General features: G+C 52.3%; 1 gene segment (V, D, J or C); it reads right to left on the reverse strand.

Moving 5' to 3' along the window:
• Positions 1 to 9959: 9959 nt before the first annotated feature.
• Positions 9960 to 10421, reverse strand: LOC127487952 (T cell receptor beta variable 6-5-like). The segment is given in 2 exon segments: positions 9960 to 10288; positions 10373 to 10421. Coding segments are annotated over 2 exon segments (378 nt in total).
• Between the last annotated feature and the right edge of the window lie 3751 nt (positions 10422 to 14172).

Genomic DNA, 14172 nt, shown 5'->3' on the forward strand with positions numbered 1-14172 from the left:
GGCGGGAGCGGGCGGTCAGCGGGCTCTTTTGGTCCAACTGCAGACAGAACAGCAATGGGACACTTGTGGGAGTCATTCTGAGCCTGCTCTCTCCCTGCCTGGGACCAGAGCCTTCCTGTCACCAGGGGCCACGCCCCCTTCCCCAGATGGCCCAAACCAGAATGCACAAGAAATCAGCTCAGGACAGGAAGAATGGATCTGAGCCAACACCAGGCTGGAGAGTTTTCTTTGACACTTTGGTGCAACACTTTATAATTCCTTGTATATTTTGTTACAGTGATGATATCATTCTTCTTTTTTAAAAGATTTATGACTTATTCCAAAGACAGTGTTATAGAGAGGGAAGAAAATGAGAAAGACAGAGAAGTCTTCCACCCACTGATTCACTCTCCACATGGCTACAATGGCCAGGGCTGGGCCAGACAAAAGCCAGGACCCAGGAGCTTCTTCCGCGTCTCCCACATGGGAGAAGGGGCCTTAGCACTCGGGCCATTTTCTACTGCTTTCCCAGTGCATTAGCAGGGAGCTGGATTAGAAGTGAAGCAGTTGGGACTGAACTGGTACCAGTAGGAGATGCAGGTGTCCAGGAGGAGACTTAACCCATCATTCCCCACTAACCTACTGCTTTATTCAGCTAAACATTTCTGTGGTCTCCAATCTTAAGGAAAGTGCTTTAGCCCCTGGTGCCTTTGATCCCGTTGATGTCCTCTGCCCTCATGCCTTTCTCTGGCAGCTGGTCTGCAAGGCTCGGCAGCACGCACTTCAGCACTTAAGGGGTTGTTTGTTCAGTTTCTTCTCAATTCCCTGACAGTCGGGACACCTGTCAGGTACAGCCTGGGCACCTCCATACCCACACAGGGTGCTTGCTCCCCAAGGATGGTGCTTCCGCTGCAGAATCACCCCCCACAGGAGCCTTTCCCCTGGGACTTTTGGTGGCTGTTCAGTTGGGAGATGACCCATTGACACAAAGGTGTGAGGATGTGCAGGCACCATGGGAAGAGGTGGCCGACTCCAGGGAAGGAGACATCCTATGCTAGGGGACTGGCTCCGGGAGGGAAAGCTGCACTTCAATTGAGAAATGCACACGGGGCAGGCACTGTGGTGCCCAAAGTGACAAATACCACATGGGTTCATTTCTATGAAGTAAATCAGTACTCAGACCCACAGAAGCAGAGAACAGAGTGGTGGTTGCCAGGAAACAGCAGGGGAGGAAGGCAGAGTTCCTGTCCAAAGGTGTGAAGTCCAGGTATGCAGCAGGAGCCAGCTCTGGTCTCCTGCCAGGGGACACATGCCTGTGGATGACACAGTGCAGGGCAGATGGGAGGCCAGCAGCTCGGCCCCTGGCTGAGATGCCTGCCCCTCATCTGAGGGCCTGGGTTTGATTCCAGCTCTGCTCCCGTCTCGGCTTCCTCTAACACTTCCTGGGAAGCAGCAGGTGACGTCTCACGTCCTTGGATCCCTGCCACCCGTGTGGGATCCCTGAATTGAATTCCTGGCTCCTGTCTCCAGCCTAGCCAAGATCTGGCCATTGCAAATCGTTGGATTTGGGAGTCCACTTCACAGTGTTATCAGACAACTCTGACCTACACATGAAGCTCCCCGCCCTACGTAAGAGTTTTAGCCATCAAATCACAAATGCCCACTCTTCCCTGGTGGTGCACTGAGAGGACATTCTGGAGCACACCGTCCAAGGTAGCCCCAGCTCTGACCAGATGTGTTGGTCTGGTGGCCCTACCCTTGAGTGGTAGCAGAGCTCCAGGTGTCACTTATCACCACATAGAAACCAGTTTTCTTGCCCCTGCGTGGCTTGTCTCACAGCTGTGTCTGCTGAGGCTGCTCCACACTGGGAGAGGAGGTTTGTGCACAGAGCACTGGGGACTCCGCGGGGCTGTGCCAAGCTGCTGGCACAGAGGTACACAGCCGAGTCCTGCAGCTCCAAGGCGCTCACGTTCATTTCAGAGCTAAAGTCAGAAAACTGGTGAGCTGAGAACCTGCCAGAGACATTTCCTTTTGAGCTCTGTATCTCATTGTAATAATCAAAGAGGAACTGGAGGCCCTGGCCCAGGACCTGTTGGTACCAAAACACACGGTCGTGTCCAGAGTGAGGGGTACATCTCAGTGACACTTGCTGCCCTCTTGTTTGGATCAGGTGTCTTGGCGTCTGTGTGACTCCTGCCTCCACTGGGCCTGTGGGAAAAACAGATGGAGATGAGCACTGGAGAGAGTCTTGGTGTGTAAGCCCAAGGGAGGTGGAGGAGTGAGGAGTCGGGGAGCTCAGAGAGGGGGCACCCTCCTTGTCCCCAGGGCTCACCTGCTCCCAGGAGACAAAGCACTGCCCAGGGGAGCAGCCTGGAGCCCATGGTGCAGTAGAGGAGGGAGGCAGCGATGTTTCCTGTGCTTATGAGTCACCGTCTCGTGTAAGAGCTGGTCTTAGTCTGTCTCTTCCTGACTGGGGACCCTCCTGTGATGTCACTGTCCTGACGCCGTCCTCCTCCAAACCTCCTGAGTCCAGTGCCCTGCAGGCTGCACACAGGAGCTCTGGCAGAAGCAGATGCTGCTCTGATGAGGCAGTTGCTGCTCAGGAAGCCGCATCTCCCTCTCCCCAGCCCCTCCCACCTGCTGCTTGCAATGCTGTCTGCTGGAGCTCACTCAGCTGCTCCTTAGAGGAGTGCAAAGAGCCTGTGATCAAACCCCCTGTGTGGGCTTTGCTTGATGCTGGGTTCACACCAAGGTGTCTCTGTCTTCCTCTCCCTGCTAGCATTCCCCTCCTCTCCCTGAGCACCCAGTGATACAAAGTCTCCAACACAGAGCCCATCTGAGCTGGTGGAGGAGCCCAGGCTGTCTGTAACTTATGAGGGGAAAGTTTCCCCAGACACAGTTAGACACCCTGTTCTCCATTCTCAACTCTGCCAGAATCCTAATAGACTTCACAAGGGAAAAATGAGCCCTATGTCATGGCATTTGCTTCTAAAAAACCCACAAACTCTAACATTCTCATCAGAACTAGCACAGTTTCTACCATTCTGCAATTAGCAATGGCAGACTTCTAACACTGTGTAGTTAGCATTGTGGAGTCATCAGAAGCTCTGAGAAATATGCAATAGGAAAATGCAGTGTGGCTTGGGGAGGCAGGACCCGTGCAGCGTCCTCTGAGGAGTCACTCTGCATCCGCCCCGAGACTCCAGCAGCGGGCATTTGCTTCATACACGTGGTGGACACTGGGATGCTCCCTCTGGATGCCCTATTCAGTGTACATCCTCTGACCCCCGTTTTGCCCATCTCTGTTCCCTAAAGTATAGAGGAGAAGCATAGTTGCCTTTTATAGGAGGCTGCACAGTGGCAAAGAACAGGTGTGATGGGGTCAGATGGTCTGGCCAATGGAGGGATGCGCACTCTGTGATATCAGACATGGAGCATGTCAGCGGTAAGAAGAAGAGAAGGGAGTACGAGTGTGGATCTGTAGACGAAGTAAAAGAGAGGGATGATTGATTGATATATGGTGTATAGCAGGTTTTCCTAGAATGGGTAATAGCCATTACAGACAATATTTATAAACTCAACTTCATAGAAGAAACAGAATTTGATTTAAATTTCAGTTCTTCGGAAGGCACGGTTTTGCAAATGAACAGGAAGGCATGCTGGGAGAAGACAGACCCAGAAATTTAATGATCAAGGACTCCCATCTGGGGTGGGAGCTCAGAGAAGCACCTGACAGCTTTGTGGACACTCGGAAGGAGGTCCAGGCTCCTGGATTCAGCTTGGCACACACTGAGCAGAGTAACCTTCAGTGCTGACCACATTTCCACACACTCAGCGCTGTTGGATCTCAGTTCACACTACAGGTCCTGCTGCCCCAGTTCCCTCTGGCTTAGATCCTGTGGGGGAAGTGTGGGGAGAGCCTCAGGAAGCGCAGATTGCTCTGCTGGTGGAGACGTGGCCTCGGGCAGGAGAGTCCAGCTCAAGTCCATGGCTGTGTGCTTGGGAGGGAGTAGCCTGCTGCGCAGTGCCTTGAACTCACTGCTGCCCAGCGGCACAGGGAGGTCTGGTGGGTGCTGGCCGATTCCACAGACCAAGGGAAATGCTCCCTCTCATTTCTGGGGACCCTGTACCCTTCTGTGGCATCCTTTTTGGCAATGCTGCCAGTACTGTGCTGTATAATGATACAGTCTTGGCTTAGCACCAGAACATGGACTAGTGTTCATGCACTGAGAACCCTGCTGGGTCATCTTTCTTCCTGTGTGCAGCGATTTCGTCTCTTGGTGTCTGGGGATCCAGCATCTGTGAGACCAGTAGGAGAGGCAGTCATTAGGTGACCTCAAGACTGGAGAGGTGGTGTGACTGCAGAGAAAGGATAGGCTTGCAGCCAGGACTTGCAAACATTCACAGGATTTCTCAGTAGAGACAGCAACGCACCTGCTCCCATAAACCAAGGATCACCCAGGAGAAATGTGCTGGACTCAGGGCAGGGGCAGGCCAGCAAGGAGCTGTCCCCGTTCAAGCTATGATCTCAGGACTGAGAGAGCTCTCAGGCTCCTCTCCCATGGACAGAGGGGTGGGGCTGTGATGTGCTCCCCCAGCTGCATGTCCTCCCTGGGAGGGGGTGGCAGGGCAGGACCTGCAGGGGGGATGGAGGGCACCAGGGATGCTCTCACTCCAGGGCTCACCCACCTCTTTGTTTCCCACGTGTTGGGAGGCAGTTGTTCTGCCCCTCACACCCAGTGTGCCTGGTCAGGTTGCTCAGCTGTGGATCTCCTTCAGCCTAGAGCCCTCCTCACGTGTTGCTTTGTGGTAGTGGTTTAGCTGTAACTGAAAATTTCCACCCTGGAAATAGGGGATCCAAGCTGATGGCTTCCTTAACCCTTTCTTTCCCAGAGTCTGCCTGAATACCTCAGTTCCACTGGCATTGAAGCGCCACCTTGTGACCAAGAGGTGAGTTTCATCCCTGTTTCTCCTACAAAGGTCCTGGGGTTGGGGACCCACAGGCCAACATAAATTAATTCCATAATCACACTACTGCAGCTGTGTCTTCAGACTCACTATCTCATGGCCCAGAAGAACAGCTTTCCAATTCCAAAGACCAGAGCTGCGTCTCTCTTCCCACAGTGAGTTGGGCTCTGCCCTGCTGTTTGCTCCTCCTCAAATCCCATGCACCAGCCTGCTGCTCCCTGTGTGTCGAGCACCGTCTCAAACACAACGTCACCTCTGCTTCCTTCGGAAGCCCAGCGCAACTGACACCTCCCTCCCTCTCGGTCTGGACACCTGCTTTTCACATGCTGCCCCTTTCATTTCATTCAGAGAGAAATGGAGGGTGGACAATGAACCCCATTGCTTTCGTGGTAGGATGTGTAAGGTGGCCGACTTCTAAGAGCTGGTCAATTACTGGTGGCACTTCTGCTTCCACAGGTTGTATCTGGGGAGAAGAGCTATGCAGTTGAGGTGACTTGTGGACGTAATGAAATCACAACACCTCAGGTGTTGCAAGCTGGAGGAAATGCACTTGTACATAAGACTGAAGGTGAGACTGTAGAGTGACAGAGAACAAAGCCAAGGCTCTCAAGTATTCCACAGTGCCTTGGGAAGACACAGCCCACAACCAATCTGCTGCAAATATTTTAGGACCAGCAGTGACCACCACGCTCTCTGTGTCCTGTTCAACCGTGAGTACCAGGACTTGTGCTGTTCTGTGACCAGAGATCAGGTGGATAAAGGCGGCAAACACTGGAGAAAAGGTCAGGAGGAGTCGCTGACATTCCAAGGACAGAGATTTCTCCTCTATTCCCCCCTGGGTGACACAGTGCTACTGACCCTGGAGTGATTCAGGATGGCACAATTCAAATTCCACCAGGAAGGCTGAGTGTTTTGCCTGGAGGTACCAGCCAGTGTGGCAGGAGTTCCTCATGGTCACCTCCTGAGAAAGGATGGCAGGGCTGCAAATCTACTTCTTTCCTATTTTTTTCTTTTAAAGATTTATTTAATCATTTGAAAGTCAGAGTTACACAGAGAGAGAAGCAGAGGCAGAGAGAAAGAGAGAGAGAGAGAGAGAGAGAGGTCTTCCATCTACTGGTTCACTCCCCAATTGGTCGAAATGGCCGGAGCTGCAATCTGAAGCCAGGTGCCAGGAGCTTCCTCTGGGTCGTCAAATGCAGGTGCAGGTGCCCAAGCACTTGGCCATCTTCTACTGCTCTCCCAGGCCAGAGCAGAGAGCAGGATACAAGCAGCCAGGACTTGAGCCAGTGTGCATATGAGAAGCCGGCAGTGCAGGCAGTAGCTTTACCTGCTTTGCCACAGCACCGGCTCCGAAATTTGCTTCTTTTCTTTGAGCCATGAAGATCAAAACACCCTCTGCTTAGGGTCTCTCAGAGATGTCTGGAGACAGAAGATGAGGTTTGGGTGCAGGTGGGAGTTGGCGGCGCCACGCTGTGTCTAAGCTGCTGGCACAGAGGTACACGGCTGAGTCCCCGGGCTGTGCAGGCTGGATCTTCAGGGTGGAGGAAGATCCCCCAGGCCTCTCAGCGGAGAAGTGGGCACCAGGCAGCCCTGACTCGTCTGCTGGATCTTTATCTTGGAAATACATCATAAACAGCAGGCCTTGCCCTTGGCTCTGTCGGTACCAGTAAAGACCAACATGACCAGACTCTGGGTCACACGTGAGAGTGACATTCTGTCCCCTCCCTGTGACCCTGTGCCTGGGGGACTGGGAGACTCCAGCATCCGTGTCTTCTGTGGAGACAGAAGTTGGGAACACAGTTGGAGAACAGCTATAGTCCTCACTGACACACACAGAAACACATGAACACACATGAACACACATGAAGACACGCACACACACATGTGCACACCATAGCCACAATGCAATGCATGGTGTCTGAGGACTCACCTGCCCCCAGGAGACAGAGCACTGCCCAGCAGAGCAGCCTGGTGCCCATGGCCGTCGGGGCAGGATGGGAGCTTCCTGCAGAGCAGACATGTAGGCAGGAGAGAGCAGGAGGAGGGGCGTCCCTTGTTCTCAAACACCACAAACGTGGTGACATCACTTCCTCTGTCAATCCCCATGACCTCACAGCGTTCATTTCATGTGTATTTGCATGATTGATTTTTGTATCTCTCGGCTGCCTTTTAACGAAGTCCATACATGGATCATTCCTTCTGCCCCTGGACTGTCTGGATGCTGGGTTCTCAGAGTGACTGTCCGCGTTTCAGTTCTCATCGACAGTCGCGCCTGTGTCTGCCGAGTCCTGTCAGAGTCTCTGTGAATAGGAAACACTGGAGGAGAACTCACTGTCTTCCCTGAAACCCGGGGTCTAGTGTGGTCCCCTGTTTCTGTTGGAGCCACCTCCGCTCTCTAAACACACATGTTCAGAATGACTATCACATTGATTGGTTCCTTCACGTTTTGAGTCTCATTTTTTTTCCTTTGGGATCTTTACCTGCCTTTCAAGTAGAATTTCGATGGGGCCGATGCTGTGGTGTACAGAGGGCTAAGCTTCTGCCTGAGGCTGTGGCTCTCCATATTGGTGCTGGTTTGTATCCTGGCTGCACCTCTTTGGATCCAGCTCTGCTGTGGCCTGGAAAGCAGTAGAGGATGGCCCAACTGCTTAGGCCCCTGCACCCATGTGGGAGACTGAAGAAGCTCCTGGCTCCTGGCTTCGGATTGGCCCTGCTCCAGTTTTTGCAGCCATTTAGCGAGTGAACCAGTGGATAGAAGATCTTTCTCTCTGTCTGTCTCTCTTCAAATACTCTTCAAAGTATCTTCAAATACTTAAATACATTTTAAGGACTATTTTAAGGAAATAGTTTTGGAAATGCTCAAGTCCTTTTGCTTGTTGTCTTTGTGAAGGATCAGAGAATATCATCTTATTAGGAGACAGTTTGAGAAAGTCAGCCATATCTTTCTAAGAAAACACGCAATGAATATTCACCAGAGAATCCTTCTCCAACACCACAATGGTCCTGCTCATTTCTTTCACCAAACAATGGCAATTATGCAAGAGTTTGTGTGCTGGAGTTGAGGCACCGTAGGTAAATCCACCCACTGCACCTTCGCATCCCATGGGCTATTATTCCAGTGCTGGCTGCTCCACTTCTGATCCAGCTCCCTGATTATATGCCTGGGGTGGCAGCAGAGGATGGCCCAAGGGCTTGGGCACTCTGCACCCACGTGGGAGACCAAGAAGTTCCTAGCTCCTGGCATCAGCCTATTCCAGCCCTAGCCATTGCAGCCATCTGGGGTGTGAACCTGCAGATAGAAGATCTCTCTCTCTTTCTCTCTCTAACTGCCTCCCCTCCTGTTTCTTTAGTCAAATAAAAAAAAGAAAGAGTTTCAATGGGACATCATTAGGTATTCACCTTGAGTTATATCTGGCTTCTCTTGTCTTGTTTTTGCTTCCTAATATTAAAAATCTGTAAAGGGATGGTTTTCTTTAGTTGATAACAGACAAGAGACCACATGGGCATGGCCCAGTTCTCAGGATCTCAGTGCATCTGGGATGGACTACATGGCTGCTATCATTGCTGACAAAGCGTCTTGAGTGGAGGATGTTACATTCAGAAATGAATTTTAGTTTTTAAAATCTTTGTCATTTATTTCTATCTTCAATCATCTATTTCCAGTAATTCATATTTGGAGGTAAAGAGTGACATTTCCATACACATTTGTGATGCATGGCAATCAGATCAGGGTAATTGGCATGTAACATCAGAGATTTATCAATCTTCACCTTGGAAAGACTGAAAATCCTATTAGTTATTTTAAGTATACAATTAGTTGTTGCTAACCAGAGTTACCCTGTGTGCTATAGAACATGAGAGATCATTCTTCCTATAGAACGACAGCCCTGTACTAGTTAACCTCCTCACTCCTTGTCTCCCTCACACTCACCTTTCCCAGGCTCTGGTAACCAAGTTCCACTCTCCCCCTCTGTGAGATAAACTTGGTAGCTTTGACACATAGGAGAGAACATGTGGTATTTGTCTTCCTGTGTCTGACAGTTCACATAACACACTCCAAGTTGATCAGGCAGCAGTTCGTCTTTATCCCATTGTGTATTTGTCCCACACTGTCTTTATCCTGTCACCAGTTGAAGGACTGTTGGGTAGACTCCACATCGTGGCTGTGTGACCAGTGCAGCAATAAACACACAAGTGCAGACACCATCATGCTGTACTTTGACTGGAAGTTCCCATATCAACAGATAAACTGGCTCCCATGATGGATGCTGCTATGCTTGTTCAACAAGTGAACACCCTTGTAAGCACTCAGCACACCATCTCAGGACAGAGATTCTGGTCGTGGTAACTGGAAACAGAACTGTGGAGACCACAGGACTCTGAGTCTGAGCATCCTAGATTTGTGCTACCACGGGTCAACAGAAGAGTGTTATTGAGGAAAAGAATTGCATCTGTGAAATATCTAAACTTATGTAAGAGGAATGTGATATCCATCACTTAGGTGTCTCTATGACGGAAAGGAGTAAGGTCAGGAGGGGCTGGTGGACTTACAGGAGTGGAAAAGGATGGGGCCAGTGGGAAGAACAACCGGGTAGGGCCTGGGGAGGAGCATCCACATGGGACGGGGGCAGCAGCAGACATCATCTGAGGGTTGAGTCTGAGTGAGAATCCTTGAAGGAGAAAGCAGTGTGGATCCAGCAACGACAAGAATATGGATGTGGTGGAGTTGCAGATCCCGTTCCAAGCCAGGGAGCTCAGACGCAGCCAATGGGGAGAGGAGCAGAGGAGTCTCCATCACCACCCTTTCCAGAGAGCTCAGAGCAAGACCAGGGAGCCCCCGTGGAGACAGCTGAGACCAGAGCTGCGTGCAGCCTGGCCAGGTCTGCCTGCAGGTGCACCACAGCAGGCTGAGGTCTCACCCAACCCCCAGGAGTCTTTAGGTCTCCTGCTTCCTTGTTCTGCGACTCTGATGAGGGTGTCACTGGGTTCAGGGCACAGTGCCTGCCCTGGGTTTATGTGCAGACAGCAGGTCTCTGTGCAGGGCTGTGGTAACTGCTGGCACACAAGTACACAGATGTCTGTGAGGGGGCAGCCGACATCAGCGTGAGGAGGAACTCCTCTGTGCTTGGTCTGGACACGTTGTACCCATCGGGAAGGTCTCCTTTCTCATGGGTGCCTTGGCCAGCTGAGTAATAGATGAGCTTCAGCCCCAGCCCTGGGTCCTGGCGGTACCAGTACATGTAGTCATGGCTCATATCCTGGGCACATCTCAAGGTCGGGCTCTGTCCTGTCTTTAGGACCTGGAACTTGGGGCTCTGAGTGACACCAGCACTCGCTGGACCTGCAGAGGAGGAAGAAGCAGAAGTTGCAGCCCCCGTGGAAAGGCTTGTCCCTCGGGCCTGGAGAGCCCTTCCTGGACACTCACCTGCCAGCAGGAGACAAAGGACCACACAGCTCAGGGGGCCCACACTCATGGCGGGAGCGGGCGGTCAGCGGGTTCTACTGGTCCAACTGCTGACAGAAGAGCAATGGGACACTTGTGGGAGTCATTCTGAGCCTGCTCTCTCCCTGCCTGGGACCAGAGCCTTCCTGTCACCAGGGCCACACCCCCTTCCCCAGATGGCCCAAACCAGAATGCACAAGAAATCAGCTCAGCACAGGAAGAATGGATCTGAGCCAACACCAGTCTGTAAGTTTTCTTTGACACTTTGGTGCAACAATTTATAATTCCATGTATATTTTATTGCAGTAATGATATCATTCTTCTTTTCTAAAAGATTTATTATTTATTCGAAAGACAGTGTTAGAGAGAGGGAGAAACAGACAGAGAGAGGGAAGTCTTCCACCCACTTATTCACTCTCCACATGGCTACAATGGCCAGGGCTGGGCCAGACAAAGCCAGGACCCAGGAGCTTCTTCCGCGTATCCCACATGGTTGCAGGGGCCTTAGCACTAGAGGCATTTTCTACTGCTTTCCCAGGGTATTAGCAGGGAGCTGGGTTAGAAGTGAAGCAGCTGGGCCTTGTACTGGTACCAGTAGGAGATGCAGGTGTCCAGGAGGAGACTTAACCCATCATTCCCCACTAATCTACTGCTTTATTCAGCTAAACATTTCTGTGGTCTCAAATCTTAAGGAAAATGCTTTAGCCCCTGGTGCCTTTGATCCCGTTGATGTCCTCTGCCCCATGATTGTCTCTGGCAGCTGGTCTCCAAGGCTCGGCAGCACGCACTTCAGCACTTAAGGGGTCGTTTGCTCATTTTCTTCTCGATTCCCTGACAGTCGGGACACCTGCCAGGTACAGCCTGGGCACCTCCATACCCACGCAGGGTGCTTGCTCCCCAAGGATGGTGCTTCCACTGCAGAATCACCCCCCACTGCAGCCTGTCCCCTGGGACTTTTGGTGGCTGTTCAGTTGAGAGATGACCCATTGACACAAAGGTGTGTGGATGTGCAGGCACCATGGGAAGAGGTGGCCGACTCCAGGGAAGGAGACATCCTATGCTAGGGGACCGGCTCCTGGGAGGGAAAGCTGCACTTCAATTAAGAAATGCACACGGGGCAGGCACTGTGGCACCAAAAGTGACAAATACCACATGGGTTCATTTCTATGAAGTCTCTCAGTACTCAGACCCACAGAAGCAGAGAAGAGTGGTGGTTGCCAGGAAACAGCAGGGGAGGAAGGCAGAGTTCCTGTCCAAAGGTGTGAAGTCCAGGTATGCAGCAGGAGCCCGCTCTAGTCACCTGCCAGAGGACACATGCCTGTGGATGACACAGTGCAGGGCAGATGGGAGGCCAGCAGCTCGGCCCCTGGCTGAGAGGCCTGCCCCTCATCTGAGGGCCTGGGTTTGATTCCAGCTCTGCTCCCGTCTCGGCTTCCTCTAACACTTCCTGGGAAGCAGCAGGTGACGTCTCACTTCCTTGGATCCCTGCCACCCATGTGGGATCCCTGAATTGAATTCCTGGCTCCTGGCTCCACCCTAGCCAAGATCTGGCCATTGCAAATCGTCGAATTTGGGAGTCCACTTCACAGTGTTATCAAACAACTCTGACCAGGGGCATCTCTGGGAAGCTGGAATTCCTTCCTGGGGGGGACAGGACCTGTTGTGTGCTTGGAGAAGCACCTGACGGGTCCTCGGAGGACTGTTCTGGGGCCAGGGTCAAGAACTCCAGGGTTTTCCACCAGGCAGCTGGTATTTGATGATGTTCCCAAGTGGGTGCAGTGGTGGGGTGACGCCAGATGCTAGAAGGCTGTGCTTTACCATTTCTGTGTGCCCAACCTTAGCAAGAGACAGAGGACAGTTCATGTTGCATGGAACATGACTTAATCGTCTGGAGTCTGTGCTTTTTTAACCTTCTTTGGTTATGGTCTGTGACCTTGACTTTCCCCAAATGTCAGTGCCTTCTACATAAAGCAAACCCTTGGGTTTGAGATCCACTTCACACTATTATCAAACAAGTGTGAACTACACATGAAGCTCCCTGCCCTACGTAAGAGTTTCAGTCATCAAATCACAAATGCCCACTCTTTCCCTGGTGGTGCACTGAGAGGACATTCGGGAGCACACCGTCCAAGGTAGCACCTGCTCTGACCAGATGTGTTGGTCTGGTGGCCCTACCCTTGAGTGGCAGCAAAGCTCCAGGTGTCACTTTTCACCACATGGAAACCAGTTTTCTTGCCCCTGTGGTGGCTTGTCTCACAGCTGTGTCAGCTGAGGCTGCTCCACACTGGGAGAGGAGGTTTGTGCACAGAGCACTGGGGACTCCGCGGGGCTGTGCCAAGCTGCTGGCACAGAGGTACACAGCCGAGTCCTGCAGCTCCAAGAAACTCACGTTCATTTCAGAGCTAAAGTCAGAAAACTGGTGAGCTGAGAACCTGCCAGAGACATTTCCTTTTGAGCTCTGTCTCTCATTGTAATAATCAAAGAGGAACTGGAGGCCCTGGCCCAGGACCTGTTGGTACCACACCACACGGTCGTGTCCAGAGTGGGGGGTACATCTCAGCGACACTTGCTGCCCTCGTGTTTGGATCAGGTGTCTTGGCGTCTGTGTGACTCCTGCCTCCACTGGGCCTGTGGGAAAAGCAGATGGAGAGAGCACTGGAGAGAGTCTTGGTGTGTAAGCCCAAGGGAGGAGGAGGATTGAGGAGTCGGGGAGCTCAGAGAGGGGGCACCCTCCTTGTCCCCAGGGCTCACCTGCTCCCAGGAGACAAAGCACTGCCCAGGGGAGCAGCCTGGAGCCCATGGTGCAGAGGAGGAGGGAGGCAGCGATGTTTCCTGTGCTTATGAGTCACCGTCTCGTGTAAGAGCTGGTCTTAGTCTGCCTCTTCCTGATTGGGCACCCTCCTGTGATGTCACTGTCCTGACGCCGTCCTCCTCCAAACCTCCTGAGTCCAGTGCCCTGCAGGCTGCACACAGGAGCTCTGGCAGAAGCAGATGCTGCTCTGATGAGGCAGTTGCTGCTCAGGAAGCCGCATCTCCCTCTCCCCAGCCCCTCCCACCTGCTGCTTGCAATGCTGTCTGCTGGAGCTCACTCAGCTGCTCCTTAGAGGAGTACAAGAGCCTGTGATCAAATCCCCTGTGTGGGCTTTGCTTGATGCTGGGTTCACACCAAGGTTTCTCTTTGCTTTCCTCTCCTTGCATGCATTCCTATCTCTCCGTGAGGGCATAGTGATACAAAGTCACCAACACAGAGCCCATCTGACCTGGTGGAGGAGCCCAGGCTGTCTGTAACTTATGAGGGGAAAGATTCCTCAGACAGTTACACACTCTGGTCAGCCCATAGCACAGACTGAGCCACTGTGGGATGCAGTGCCTGGGTAGGTCACATTTATCCCTCCAGATCACCCTTCCTGCACTGTCTGTCCCAGGAGATGACATTAACTGCCTCCTCTTCCTCTCCATCCCCAGTGAACTCAGCTTATGGTGGGCAAGGGCAGGAGAGCAGGTGGAGGTAGACTGCCCTGGTTCTCAGTATCCATGCCCCAGACCCCTTCCTAATGGCATGCATGTCACAGCTGCTTATCTTCACCAGAGGCACAGAACCAAGTACTCAGCCTTCTCCCAAAGTCCTGTTGGGGACCCACATCTCCTGCAGGGACCCACGTCCACCTCTCCTCATTGCCAAAGAACTACCCACTTTTGTTAGCCCCTTAACCCCTCATATTACAGTGTCATCAGTCTCCCTTGTCAACTCTGCTGTAATCCTAATAGACTTCACAAGGGGA

Source organism: Oryctolagus cuniculus, chromosome 3, assembly GCF_964237555.1.
Source record: "Oryctolagus cuniculus chromosome 3, mOryCun1.1, whole genome shotgun sequence".
In the NCBI taxonomy this organism is placed as follows: domain Eukaryota; kingdom Metazoa; phylum Chordata; class Mammalia; order Lagomorpha; family Leporidae; genus Oryctolagus; species Oryctolagus cuniculus.